Consider the following 12,800-nt stretch of genomic DNA (forward strand, 5'->3'; position numbering starts at 1 on the left):
CCGAGGAGGCCAGCTGCCAGGGGACCCCCAGGCTGGGAAGGAGGAAGAGAGGTCTGGGCATCCTCATGGCAGACCCGGTCACCCTCCCACGCGGGCTTAGGTTTGTTTTACAGCGTGTGAATCTCCTTATAGTTTTCTGATGATGAAAGTCAAATACAAATGATATGATAAAAGCCAACATTTCAAAAATGAATAGTGTAGAAGAAGAGTTTGATGTATTCCCATAAACTTTTACACCTACTGCTGCCATACATAATAACTGTAAGCAGTTTGGTGTGTATCGGTACAGATACGTTTGTGCTTATGTAAATATATATATATATATTTGTTTTTCAATTGTCCTACGTGTTTACAGTGTCCTATGATTCAGTGGTCCCCAACCTTTTTTGGGCCATGGACCGGTTTAATGTCAGAAAATATTTTCATGGACTGGCCTTTAGGGTGGGACAGATAAATGTATCACGTGACCGAGACAAGCATCAAGAGTGAGTCTTAGATGGATGTAACAGAGGAAATCTGGTCATTTTTTAAAAATAAAACATCGTTCAGACTTAAATATAAATAAAACGAAAATAATGTAAGTTATTTATTCTTTCTCTGTGGACTGGTACCAAATGGCCCACGAACCGGTACCAGTTCGCGGCTCGGGGGTTGGGGACCACTGCTATAATTGACCTTTTCTTCATTTGAAAGTTCATCACGGATACTTTTCAGGGAGGACACTAGAGGGCGACCTTACCCTTCCCAGGTACCCCCAGTTCACTGCAGGCATGTGCCCCAGCTCCTCTGTGGGTCAGTCTCCCATTAATGAGCATTTAAGTTCTGCCATACTTGGTTGTAATAAATCTTTTAATGACGAATATTCTTAGCTCCGTGTCATATTCTTCTTAGAAAGGGATTTGGGGTCTGACATCGTGCATTTTTAATGGATTTCTATGCACAGTAAGGCATTATGCATTCAGTAGAAACCATCCTTTGAATTTTGAATGTTGATCTTGCCCTGGGCTAGTGATATGCCGGCTGATACTCTCTCACAATTTTGGACAATGACAGCGAGATGGTTTTGCCCAGCCGTAGCTCATGGAGGTAAGTGTTCTGAGCATGTTCAGAGTTGGTTGGGCTCAGCTATGATGTTCAGTAGGTGAGCTGTATAACATGCGTTTTTGACTTACAACATTTCAATCAAGACTTAAGTCGAGAAGCAGTTGTAGTTCTCTTTCTGGGAACTGTCCCCCTCTGCCTCCCATGGTAGAGTCAAGTGCTTCGGGTTTGTTCGTTGCTGAATCTGTTTGTTTCAGTTGAATTTGTTGTTGTAATTGTGTCATTTATCTAATTAATATGTAAACCAAAGAAAGATAAAGGGAGAGAGAATGGGTTATTGTTTTAAAAAGGTTTTTAAGTTGAATTTTTCTTATTTGCAATTTAAAATATACACACATATTGATAATGACCACCTAGCCCTATCATATCGGACACAGTGGCTGCAAATGACTGAGAAACTCCGTCAACCGTGTGACCATGTTTGCGAGTTACATCCTCTCTTGATTTGCCTTGAAAGCACGGTCTATGGAAGAACACCAACACAGCTGGTGGTGTGTTTGTAAATCAGGTTATCCTTTCTCCCTAGAAACACCTCAGACCAGAGTCTTATCTAGGCTGTCAGCCTAATCTGCCCTGAGAGCAGTTGGTGCTTAGCCTCTTAACTCAGCCCCAGCAAGCCATGTAAGCTCTAGTGCTGCTTACAGAGACGCCGTGTTTAATTAACCTCGGGGAAGAGAAATAGGAAATATGGCAACTGTAACTGCTGCCCTTGAACGGGAGAGAATGTCTGCGTATAAACATCCTGTCCCTTTCTAACCTAATATAACATTAGAAATGGGCCCTGGCCAGTTGGCTCAGCGGTAGAGCGTCGGCCTAGCGTGCGGAGGACCCGGGTTCGATTCCCGGCCAGGGCACACAGGAGAAGCGCCCATTTGCTTCTCCACCCCTCCGCCGTGCTTTCCTCTCTGTCTCTCTCGTCCCCTCCCGCAGCCAAGGCTCCATTGGAGCAAAGATGGCCCGGGTGCTGGGGATGGCTCTGTGGTCTCTGCCCCAGGCGCTAGAGTGGCTCTGGTCGCAACATGGCGACGCCCAGGATGGGCAGAGCATCGCCCCCTGGTGGGCAGAGCGTCGCCCCTGGTGGGCGTGCCGGGTGGATCCCGGTCGGGCGCATGCGGGAGTCTGTCTGACTGTCTCTCCCTGTTTCCAGCTTCAGAAAAATGGAAAAAAAACAAAAAACAAAAAACAAAACAAAACAAAAAAAAACATTAGAAATGATCTTACAGCCCCTCCTAAATGGACAAACCCTTTATGTGACTATTGTAGGCACTCTACAATTATTTTGTTGGACTTGGAAACACATTTCTACGTGGCTGGCTGTATGGGGATCTCTGATTAAGTTAGAATGTATTAAGGATTAAGTCATACTGAATTCATTCAACAAATATGTGTTAAGTGCCAACTGTATACCTACTGGTTGGCTGGTAGCTGCTGGGGCCACAACGAGCCCCAGTGGCCAGAGCTGCTCCCCAGATGCTTATGATAGCGCTAAGGACTCCGGGCCCCTGGGAAATGCAGAGATGCCATCTAGGCACCAGGACCAGCACGCTCTGACATGCTCTGACCGGACGTGCACGGGGCCAGTGGAGCAGGATGGTGTGCGGGCAAAAAGGAAGCATTCCCATGAAATCTTCCAGTTCTTGACATCTCAGGCTTGCTTAAGTAATTTAGGCATCGGTTATACTTACACTGCGTGGCGCTTGACAAGGCACTTGCCAAGGCTGCTGAGCATCTCATGGCTGTGTTTTCTCTTCCAGGACATCAATGAGTGCATTCTTGAGAACTATCCCGAGTGTTCCAACCCCAGGTTATTTTACATCATTCCGTACTTTTGTGGACAGCACCCCAGATGCAGGTAAAGACTACAGGCTCCTGGAGCGCTCTCGGGGAGGACAGGGGTAGAAAGCTGCCCACAGCACTGTGAAGGAATCTTTTCTCTCTCTCGTCTCTCAACCTCCCAGAATTCAGTTAATAAACCCTCTTAGTCTTTGACAAATCTCATGTGAGACTCTGAATATCCTGTAAATAAAATATTAACAAGTCATTTTACAACAAAGGCCTTGGGACTACCCCATAAAGCTGTGTCACTGGAATGCCAACAAAACTCTTTTTTGTATTTAACACTACAGAGCTATGAGGTAGTAAGGACCGGGAGGGAAGTGAGCCCCAGCCTGCTCCTCCCTAATGACACTCATCAACAACTGCCTTCGCCTGTGTGGCGTGTCTAATTGGGTCTGAAACACTGGATGCTCATACCCAAAATTTGACAGTAGTGTCTGACCGTGGTGCCACAGTGGATAGAGCATCAACCTGGGACACTGAGGTCCCACATTAAAAACCCCCAGGTTTGGACCCTGGCCGGTTGGCTCAGTGGTAGAGCGTTGGCCTGGCGTGCAGAAGTTCTGGGTTCGATTCCCACCCAGGGCACACAGGAGAAGCGCCCATCTGCTTCTCCACCCCTCCCCCTCTCCTTCCTCTCTGTCTCTCTCTTCCCCTCCTGCAGTGAGGCTCCATTGGAGCAAAGATGGCCCGGGTGCTGGAGATGGCTCCTTGGCCTCTGCCCCAGGCATTAGAGTGGCTCTGGTCGCAACACAGCGATGCCCCGGAGGGGCAGACGGAGGGGCAGAGCATCGCTCCCTGGTGGGCAGAGCGTCGCCCCCTGGTGGGCGTGCCGAGTGGATCCCGGTCGGGCGCATGCGGGAGTCTGTCTGACTGTCTCTCCCCGTTTCCAGCTTCAGAAAAATTAAAAAAAAACAAAAAACCCAGGTAGCCAGCTTGAGCGCAGGGTCACCAGCTTGAGCGTGGGATCATTGACATGACCCCATGGTCTCTGGCTTGAGCCCAAGGTCGCTGACTTGAGCAAGGGGTCACTGGCTCAGCTGGAGCCCAGTCAAGACATGTATGAGAAGCAATCAATGAACAATTAAAGTGCCACAACTATAAGTTGATGCTTCTCATCTTTCTCCCTTCCTGTCTCTCTGTCCTTCTTGCTAAAAATAAATAGATAGATAGATAGATAGATAGATGATAGATAGATAGATAGATAGATAATAGCTCTCTCAGGAGACATACTTAATCAAAAGAGGAAAATACCAGTGATTACCTTCTCTAGAGAGAAACTTACTCAGATCGTAAGGCCCCCAGGCTGTGATCACCCACCTCCCACATCAGCATCCCTGGGGTACTTGTTAGGAACCCCATCTGCATCACAGTCTCGCAGGTGGGGCAGGCCTTTGTACCCACCCCGGGGGACCCTGGTCTGGCAACAGCTGGAATTCACTGCGCTAGACACGTGTCGTCTGGAGAAGGAACAGCAGTAACAATGACTACTGTCTTTGCTCGGTGGAATACAATCCCTGTTACCAGGAAGGACGTTTTTCCACAGAGAAAACATGAATTAGAAGGTCACTGTGTTCCTGAGGAGTCCAGGGGAGAGAACAGTTTCCCAGGCTGCAGCTCAGTGCCTGTACTCGCTGACGGGAGACCACCGCCTGCTCTGTGTGTGGTCGCTGTGCTGAGTGGACCATAGCACAAGAGTTTGTTTATGGTCAGCATTCTGGAACTAGAAGTGTCCATTTTCTGCTTCATTCTAAACTTCCTGAGTTCGGGGGGCTCCCCTCACCCCTGTAATAAAGGCCACCTGGTTCACGGTCAGTACTTCAGATACTGGGACAGTCTGCAGCCAGATGACTCACTTTCTGATACAATGAAGATACATATTCCAAGAAACATGATCCTCACTCCCTCAAGTAGTTTAATTATCTATGTCCTCATCTTGCAGAGAGTCCTCGTGATGACTTGTCTTGGTTCAGACATGATGATTTTCAAAACCTCTCAGAATGCTACTATGTTCCACCTTGACCCCAGTTAGTTGATCTGAATAAGGGTTATTATTACAGTTTTCTAAAGAGAGGCCTGCCTGCTCCAGGAGCCCCAGATGGTGCAGGCCAGCCAGCCGGGTGCCCAACACCAGCCACCTCAGTGTCCCTCACTCACCTGTGTGCTGTCCACGTGGAGAGCTTCCCTACAAATGCGACGAAGCTCTTTTCCTTCTATAGTTTTTTAAAAAATCATCTTTAAACTCTTTGAAAGAGTAAGATGATTGGCAGACACGACCTGACTTTTATTTTGAGTCCTAAGTCAGTGAGTTTTCCATTTCAGAACTTCTGTCTTCATGTCACTGGTTCTGTTTGGGCCTCTTATTACAGGGCCGGTCTTATCGACCCTTGGTCAGTGTTTATCAGGACTAGGACCTAACAGCTTGTGCCTGTGTCTTAATTCTGACAAATATTTAGGGCAGGCCCACTGAGTGCGGGGCCCTGAGCTGGGCATTACACACAGGTGAATGCGATGCGGTAGAAGGCAGGGGTGAGAGTGCCCCCTGGAGGGCTGGGGCGGGGCTGCAGGAGAGGCTGCATGCGGGCTTGTCCCTGAAGAAACGGGGTTGGGACCTCTGCGAATGGGGTAGGCGGGTAGAAGAACTTTCAGCATGTTTTTGTTGCTACAACTAAAAAAAGTCTCTGATTTAAAAATGATTCTTGTATCCATAAAGGGAGCCTGGTGAGTGGGCCCTCGAAAGAGCCAAACTGAACGTGAATGAAAACTTCCTGCTTGTGGGGATTCTCGAAGAGTTGGAAGACGTGCTGCTTTTACTGGAAAGATTTTTACCTCATTACTTCAAGGGCGTGCTCAGCATCTACAAAGACCCAGGTAATTCTGTTCGCAAGCAAGCTCCTCCCCGTTTCAGGCGTCACTCGCCTTGGAAAAGCCTCAGGAAATAAAGGGGTGAAATCGCCTCTTCTATTCAGGAAGGGATGCTCCCCTGGCTTGCAAAGCCCGGTTAGAACCATGAGATCCGCATGCTAAAAACCTTGAGCTTCCGGCCCAAACATAAACGCGCGGTGTTCTAAAGGCATGGTGGTTCGGTGTCCTGGGCGTTGTTGCCCGGCTGAGAACCAACACATAGGCTTGTGCGTGTCTGCAGTCCATTGATGGAAACCTGTGGGAGTGAAGGAACCATCATGCAATGAAGTGTCTCTGGCCCTCTTTCCATTTGACAAAGGCACCTTGGCGAACGAAATCCTGGCAAGTAGAATAGATAGAGCACCAAGCTGAAAATGCAATTAGGATTTTCTTCCGCCGAATGAGTGGCTCCCAAGTAGAAGCAAGACAGGGAACGCGCACAAAGCAATTACGAAGGTCGCTCGTAGTATCACTATGAATATAATTACTCTCAGAAATTCATCTACTTCTGTCATTATTATTTTATCCTGAAAGATAAACGACATTGTTTGTTTCTTTCCTGTGCTCCTTCGTCTACGGCTGCCACAGCAAGCCTTACATGTTTATTCACTAATCTGTTGATGGTTTTGTGTTGTGGTCCTGAAGTGGGAGGCAGCGTCCCACCCTGGCTGGTGTCCCAGCTGGACGCTGCCTTGTGTCCCAGCTCTGTCATTCAGAAATAAATTCCGATGCGCCTGCACGCAGGAACGTGACTGAGCCCACCAGGTGTGCCTGCAGGTGTGTCCCCTCAGCAGAAAATGTGGTTTGAATAACGAGAAGCATATAATAAACCCTAAACAGTTCATTTTGGGGAACTGGGTCTTCCTGTGCCCTTCTAACAAGGGGCCATTGAAAGAGCTCGGCTGTGACAAGTTTTTAGTTTTTTAAGACGAGATAAGCTCCAGTCTTTGTGCAGAGAGGGTCTTATCCTAAGTTAGACTCCTTTGATGAAATGGTTTACATGACTCTTTGTTGTTTTACCTCTTTGGCTTGACTTGGTGTATGTGTGTGTGTGTGTGTGTGTGTGTGTGTGTGTGTGTGTGTTACACAGTGTAAGTGAGATAAAAGGCTGACTGAATCCTGGTGACACATAGTTGTCAATAAGATGAACAGACCCTTGTCCCAGCATCCAAGAAGAGTATCCGGGAGCCCCTCTCACACACACCATCCCTCCTGGGATCTGGAACCAACACTACTACAGGGTCCAGGATGTCACAGCTCAGCACACCGAAGATCAGCTTCTGGCTGCCGGCCTGAGAACGTAGATAAGGACATTTTTATCTCTGTTCTTCTTAAATACGAATAAACCACAAACAAAGAGCTTGCCCCAAAGAGCCCATTTTACCACTTTCTTGGGTTATATCATCATGACTGGCCAGCTGCTTGCTGCAGTTAAACAGAGGACTTCTCAGAAACTGTGGGCCTTGGTCCCGTGACCTGTAGGCACAGTAATTAAAGTAGAACGTATTTCTGAAACTTTAGTGGCCGTTAGCTTGTCTTTCTACCTATCCATTAAAGATCGTTTTCCCCTCTGGGTTTGGCATGGCCGTGTGTTAGGACCCTGAGGCTTCCTGCCTCAAGGAGAGTGAGGGACATCTGGCCCCCTGCATAGTGGGTGACAGGTTTTCATACACGCAGGGCCCACGTGGCCAGTTGACACAGTCCAGCTGTACTAGTGGTTAACATGCATCTATTCTGCCTTGGTCACCACTCTCAGGGGCCCCGCCGCCTTGGCTGTCCCTTACCCCTCAGTGTCAATGAAGTAATGAAAGGGGGTCTTCTGGTCTCTGGCCCGCATTCAGTTCCCGAGTGGAACTGGTTCTTAAGTATTTTGAATGCCACCCAGTATCACTCTTCAGCTGCCACATGTCCTATTCGCAACACAATGGACCTCTGAGTGACTCTCCAATAACTTTCACGGTTTCGTGGTCTGTTGGGCCCTTCTTGGGAGATTTTCTATGGTGACATTGAAGGCCCAGCTCTGGGACATAGTTGCTCTGTCCCAAGCACTCTCTGCGCCCTCCAAGGCCGGGGGCAAGACATGAACAGCTAGCCACTCTTGGCCAGTTCCCTGATGTTTCAGCTTCTGAAAGGACTAGACACCTGTGTTGTTTCCTCATGGCCGCAAAACAGAGGGTTGGTGTCAGTTCAGTTCAAAGAAGAGCCATAGTGCGGCCTTGTCAGTGCATTTTTTTTGTCCAAAACCGTGGATTTGGGCACACATGAATCATTGCTCTTGCCCTTTATAAAAGAAGTTTTGTAACTCAGTAGCCTAGAGCACAAAGGGAAGAAAAACTAAAAGGTAAGACATCAAGGAACCTCATGAACCTTAAATCAGTATAGATTACCTGACCATGAGGCGGACTAAGATTCAAACATCACTGGCTACCAGCCACCGGCCTTGGGTGCTTGTTATTTACAAAAACGCAGGTGTGGCTCTGGCCAGTTGACTCAGTGGTAGAGCATGCCAGGTGAGTGAATGTCCTGGGTTTGATTCCAAGTCAAAGCACACAAGAGAAGCAACCATCTGCTTCTCCACCCCATCCCTTCCCTCCCCCTCCTCCTCTCTCTCTTTCTCTCTCTCTCTCTCTCTCTCTCCCCCTCCCCCCCCCCCCTCCTGCAGCCATGGCTCGATTAGTTTGAGTGAGTTGGCCTTGGCACTAAATATGGCTCTGTGGCCTTGGCTTCAGACACTAAAAAAAAAAAAAAAAAATGACTTGGTTGCTGATCAACCGAGCAATGGCCCCAGATGCGTAGAGCATCGCCCCCTAGTGGGCTTGCCAGGTGGATCCCAGTTGGAGCACATGTGGGACTCTGTCTCTGCCTCCCCTCCTCTCACTTAAAAAAAACCAAAAAAAAACCCCCAGAACACGTGTGAGTGTCGATTTTTGGTAAGCCCCTTCCAACAACATGAAAAATACTTATGGCAGTCTCACTGCTGAGAAAAGGCATGAATAACAATGACTATTTGGGGAGATGGTGAAAACAATAATGTCTGTCACCCAAATGGGTTGTCACTTATTTTAGATTAGAATAATATTCTTTAATTCTTTCCAATCAGTACAACTTGTTCCAATAACCCGCCGTTTAGAGAAGTTAACAACTTCTTCCCTAAATAACAGCTTGACGATTGGCCATCCTCTCTTCATATCTCATGCGCAGGTGTGCTGACAAGTAGATTTTTTTCCTAAAAAACGTATTTCAGAAGCTTAATCATTAGAAATGGTTTTGTTAAAGTTATTTTATATTAAAGTCTGCATTTTTGTGCAGACTCAGTGAGTGTATCTCAGAAGAAGTTTATGATAATAAGAATTAAGATAGAATTACAATGGAAGTTTTAGCATGCTGGATTATGACGAGGACACTTCAGGTGTTTCTTACCAGCAAGGGGGCAGTGAGTGCTCAGTAATCTCCCCCCACCTGGGTATGAGTCTAAGGGGGAGAACCAAGGCCCAAACAGATTTACTGGTTAAGAGCGTCCTCCCTGGTTTAACCTATGGAGTCTTATTTCTAGTTGATCAGTCTTGATTACATTTGCTCATGGCTTCCCTCTTTAAAATGCGAAACTGAAGACAGCCCAAAGAATGTGAGAGAATGATCCATAGTCATCCACCAAAATGGGAGACAGGCAGAACTCATGTTTCTGAGCGATGAGTATTAACGTGGTCAAGAATACTTTCCCTTCTTAGATCTTAAAAACTGACATGCTGTGAGCTATCAGTATTTTGTTGGTCATAATTTCCTTTGGAGATAAAATCACAGAGGTGTTAAAGGCCAAAATAAATTTTAAAAAATTGAAGACAGATTAAATGCATATTTGTCACAGGAATAGTCATTATATAAATGCCCTTCATCTATCTAAACCAGTGGTAGTTAACCTGGTCCCTACTGCCCACTAGTGGGCGTTCCAGCTTTCATGGTGGACGGTAGTGGAGCAACCAAAGTATAAATAAAAAGACAGATTTAACTATAGTAAGTTGTTTTATAAAGATTTATTCTGCCAAACTTAGCAAAAATTCGACATAAAGTACTTGGTAAGTAATTATTATTATATGCTTTAACTTGCTGTAACTCTGCTTTATAAATTTTATAAAGTTACTTCCCTACTTTATAAATCACCATTACTGTGGAACCGGTGGGCGGTTAGAAAATTTTACTACTAACAGAGATACAAAAGTGGGCGGTAGTTATAAAAATGTTGACTACCCCTGATAAACCTTTGACTTGGCAAGGAACTGAGCAGTTCTAGTTTAATAGCGCCACCTAGCGTCCAGACAGTGAATTGGATATTAGAATAGACTTCTAGTCCTCTTTTCTGCTACAGTTCTGCCCATATGACCCAGAGCAAGTGCAGCTTTGGGTGGGTGATCTCTAAGGTCTGTATTATTATATTGCTAAAGTATCATATAGAATTTTTAAAGGCTTCTCTTTCTACCTTTCATTTTTAGCAAAAGTTTTAGGGTGATTTCCTTCTAGCCTCCAGTAAAAACTTTGAATGGTCCCCATTGCCTTACTTAATATTTTCCAAGTTTAGTTATGGGGGCTATCGCCACCTAGAGGACATGAGAGAATCCTGGATGGAGAGTTACTTGCTCAGAATCGGTTCTTCCCTGTAACCAAAGATATTGAAGTGATGGAGACAGGGATCCCAATTTAAACTCTCTGGTCCCAATATCCAGGCCTTTCTGTGCATACCTTATGCATTTTTGTTGAGAAGACAGGATATCATAATGATTAGAGCACAGGTTCTCAACTAGACAGACAGCCTAGGCATTACAGCTGCTCCTCCACTCATCAACTATATAACCAGAGGCAAGGCATAACCCCTCTAAGCCTCAGTTTCCCCACCTGTATAATATGCATAAACAATACTGTCTGCTTCACAAGGTTGGGAGATGTGCCTGATCAAATCTATGTAAAGCCCTTAGCTCAGAGCTTAATATATGATAAGGATTCAATAATTGGCTTGCCAGTTACATCAAGGGAGAGAGATAGAGTCTGTGTCTGTGACAAAAATAGGACTTCAGGCTTCCTTTGTAATTTCTGCATGAGAGAGAGGGAGAAAGAGCTAGGAGGTGGTGGACCTTGACTTATCTGACTAGTTATAGCTGACCTGTGACTATGAAATTGTACACCTTTAGGAAATAATATCTTCAGTAGTCCTAACTTAAGAGAAGGGGACAGCTATATTCTGGCCAACACCTTGTCCTTGAAACAATCATGGGTAATAAATTTACTGAAACTATTGCTACAGTGCCACTCTTAGGGACTTGAAAAACACACATCATCCAAGTCACTGTTTTGTTTTGTTTTTTTTTTAACTATCTGTTTTTACGCCTGAACTCTTACCAGAAATATCAGAAAGTTACGATTTCCACATGAAATGAACACCGCCGTTGAGATGTGATTGGTGCCAATTGCCATTAACTTGTGCTGACCATTGAATTTTCAGACTGTTGTACACCATGTTATTTGGTAGACATAAGATGGGTGTCCAAAGAGTTAATGGAGTTTTTTATTTTAAGTAAGATCCTTAAATTCAGTTCTTTAAAAAACCTTCCGTTTGTATTCCACGTGCAGAATTACGTCCCTCTGAACGCTGTGAATGAATTAAACTTTGTCCAGCAGGTGGCGGTGTCACTCCATTTTCTCAAGGAAGTACTTGTGGTTTCCTAATACCGAGTTTGCTTCTGCAGACAGGAGTTTACACAAGGCTTGGACACAGATGTACAGTGAGGCTCAGTTTAGGGCCTACAACTGGGATCCTCAATATCAAAGTATTCCAAGTACAATTGAGTGCAGTAGTCCAAATTATGTAATATGAGAGCTAATTGGGGGAAGAAGAGGGATGGAGTTTTACAATAAGTTTATGTGGGTTAAAAAATATATACAGTGGTCCCCCTTATCTATAGGGGATGCCTCCTAAGACCCCCACTGAAATCTTGAAACAGTGGCTATTACTGAACCCTATATGTACTATGTTTTATCCAGTACATACTTTTCTATAAAATAGGCACAGTAAGAGATGAACAATAACAAAATAGAACGATGATAACAATACACTGTAATGAAAGTTATGTGAATGTGGTCTCTCCCCCTCTAAAAAATATTTTCTGGGCTTGCCTTTTTACTTAAAAGAAGCACTTTATGACTTCTCTGTGGCATAGCTGCATGGCCAACATGGCTACTCTTGAGCTTTGGGGCCATCATTAAGTGAAATAAGAGTTACTTGAATACTGTTGATTGGAAGACCATTGACTTGATAAGTGACTAACAGGCGAATAGCATATACAGAGTAGACCTCTTAGACAAAGGAGTGATTCATGTCCCAGGCTGGACAGAGGCAATTTCATCATGCCATGCAGAACAGCGCACAATTTGAAACTTATGAATTGTTTATTTCTGGAGTATCCAGAAATATTTTTCACCCCCCTGGTTGACCCTGAAGCCATAGAAAACAAAATTATGGATAAGGGAGGACTACTGTATACCATCAGCTCTGGCTCTATAAAAATAACCCATCATTCTGCAGCATCTGGGTGAAACCGTTGCTGTCTTTCGCCTTTCATTTCTGTTTTTACTTCCTATTTCCTGTTGCTCTGTGCTACCACAAAACTCAAATCAGTCTGGAACCTGGACCTAGCCACAGCTCCTGCCCGGGAGGGATTCATACCATACATCTACAGGCACCAATGACGTTATTCAGAGAACTCAGTTCTCATTTACAAAAATTGGTCTGTATTCTCCTGCACGTGGCTCATCTACATCAAGATTCTCCATAATGACTTGTTTTTCTGCAGACATGTCCCAGGCCAGAGTCTAATCATGTTGACCCTGGACAGAGAGAGAGAGTGTGTGTGTGTACATCCATTCAAACAACTAAACTCCTTTATACACAGCAGTCCCATCTAAAGGGAATA

General features: G+C 45.4%; 1 protein-coding gene across 3 annotated transcripts in view; it reads left to right on the top strand.

The window, feature by feature from the left end:
• The window catches only part of UST (uronyl 2-sulfotransferase), a 328,028-nt gene that overhangs the window by 268,969 nt on the left and 46,259 nt on the right, over positions 1-12,800 (top strand). For all 3 annotated transcript variants that reach the window (XM_066248213.1, XM_066248211.1, XM_066248212.1), the window contains 2 exons: positions 2,856-2,953; positions 5,651-5,808. In XM_066248213.1, coding sequence (XP_066104310.1) covers positions 2,856-2,953; positions 5,651-5,808 — 256 coding nt within the window. The remainder of the gene's footprint in view (positions 1-2,855; positions 2,954-5,650; positions 5,809-12,800) is intronic.

Source organism: Saccopteryx bilineata, chromosome 12 (assembly GCF_036850765.1).
Source record: "Saccopteryx bilineata isolate mSacBil1 chromosome 12, mSacBil1_pri_phased_curated, whole genome shotgun sequence".
NCBI lineage: Eukaryota > Metazoa > Chordata > Mammalia > Chiroptera > Emballonuridae > Saccopteryx > Saccopteryx bilineata.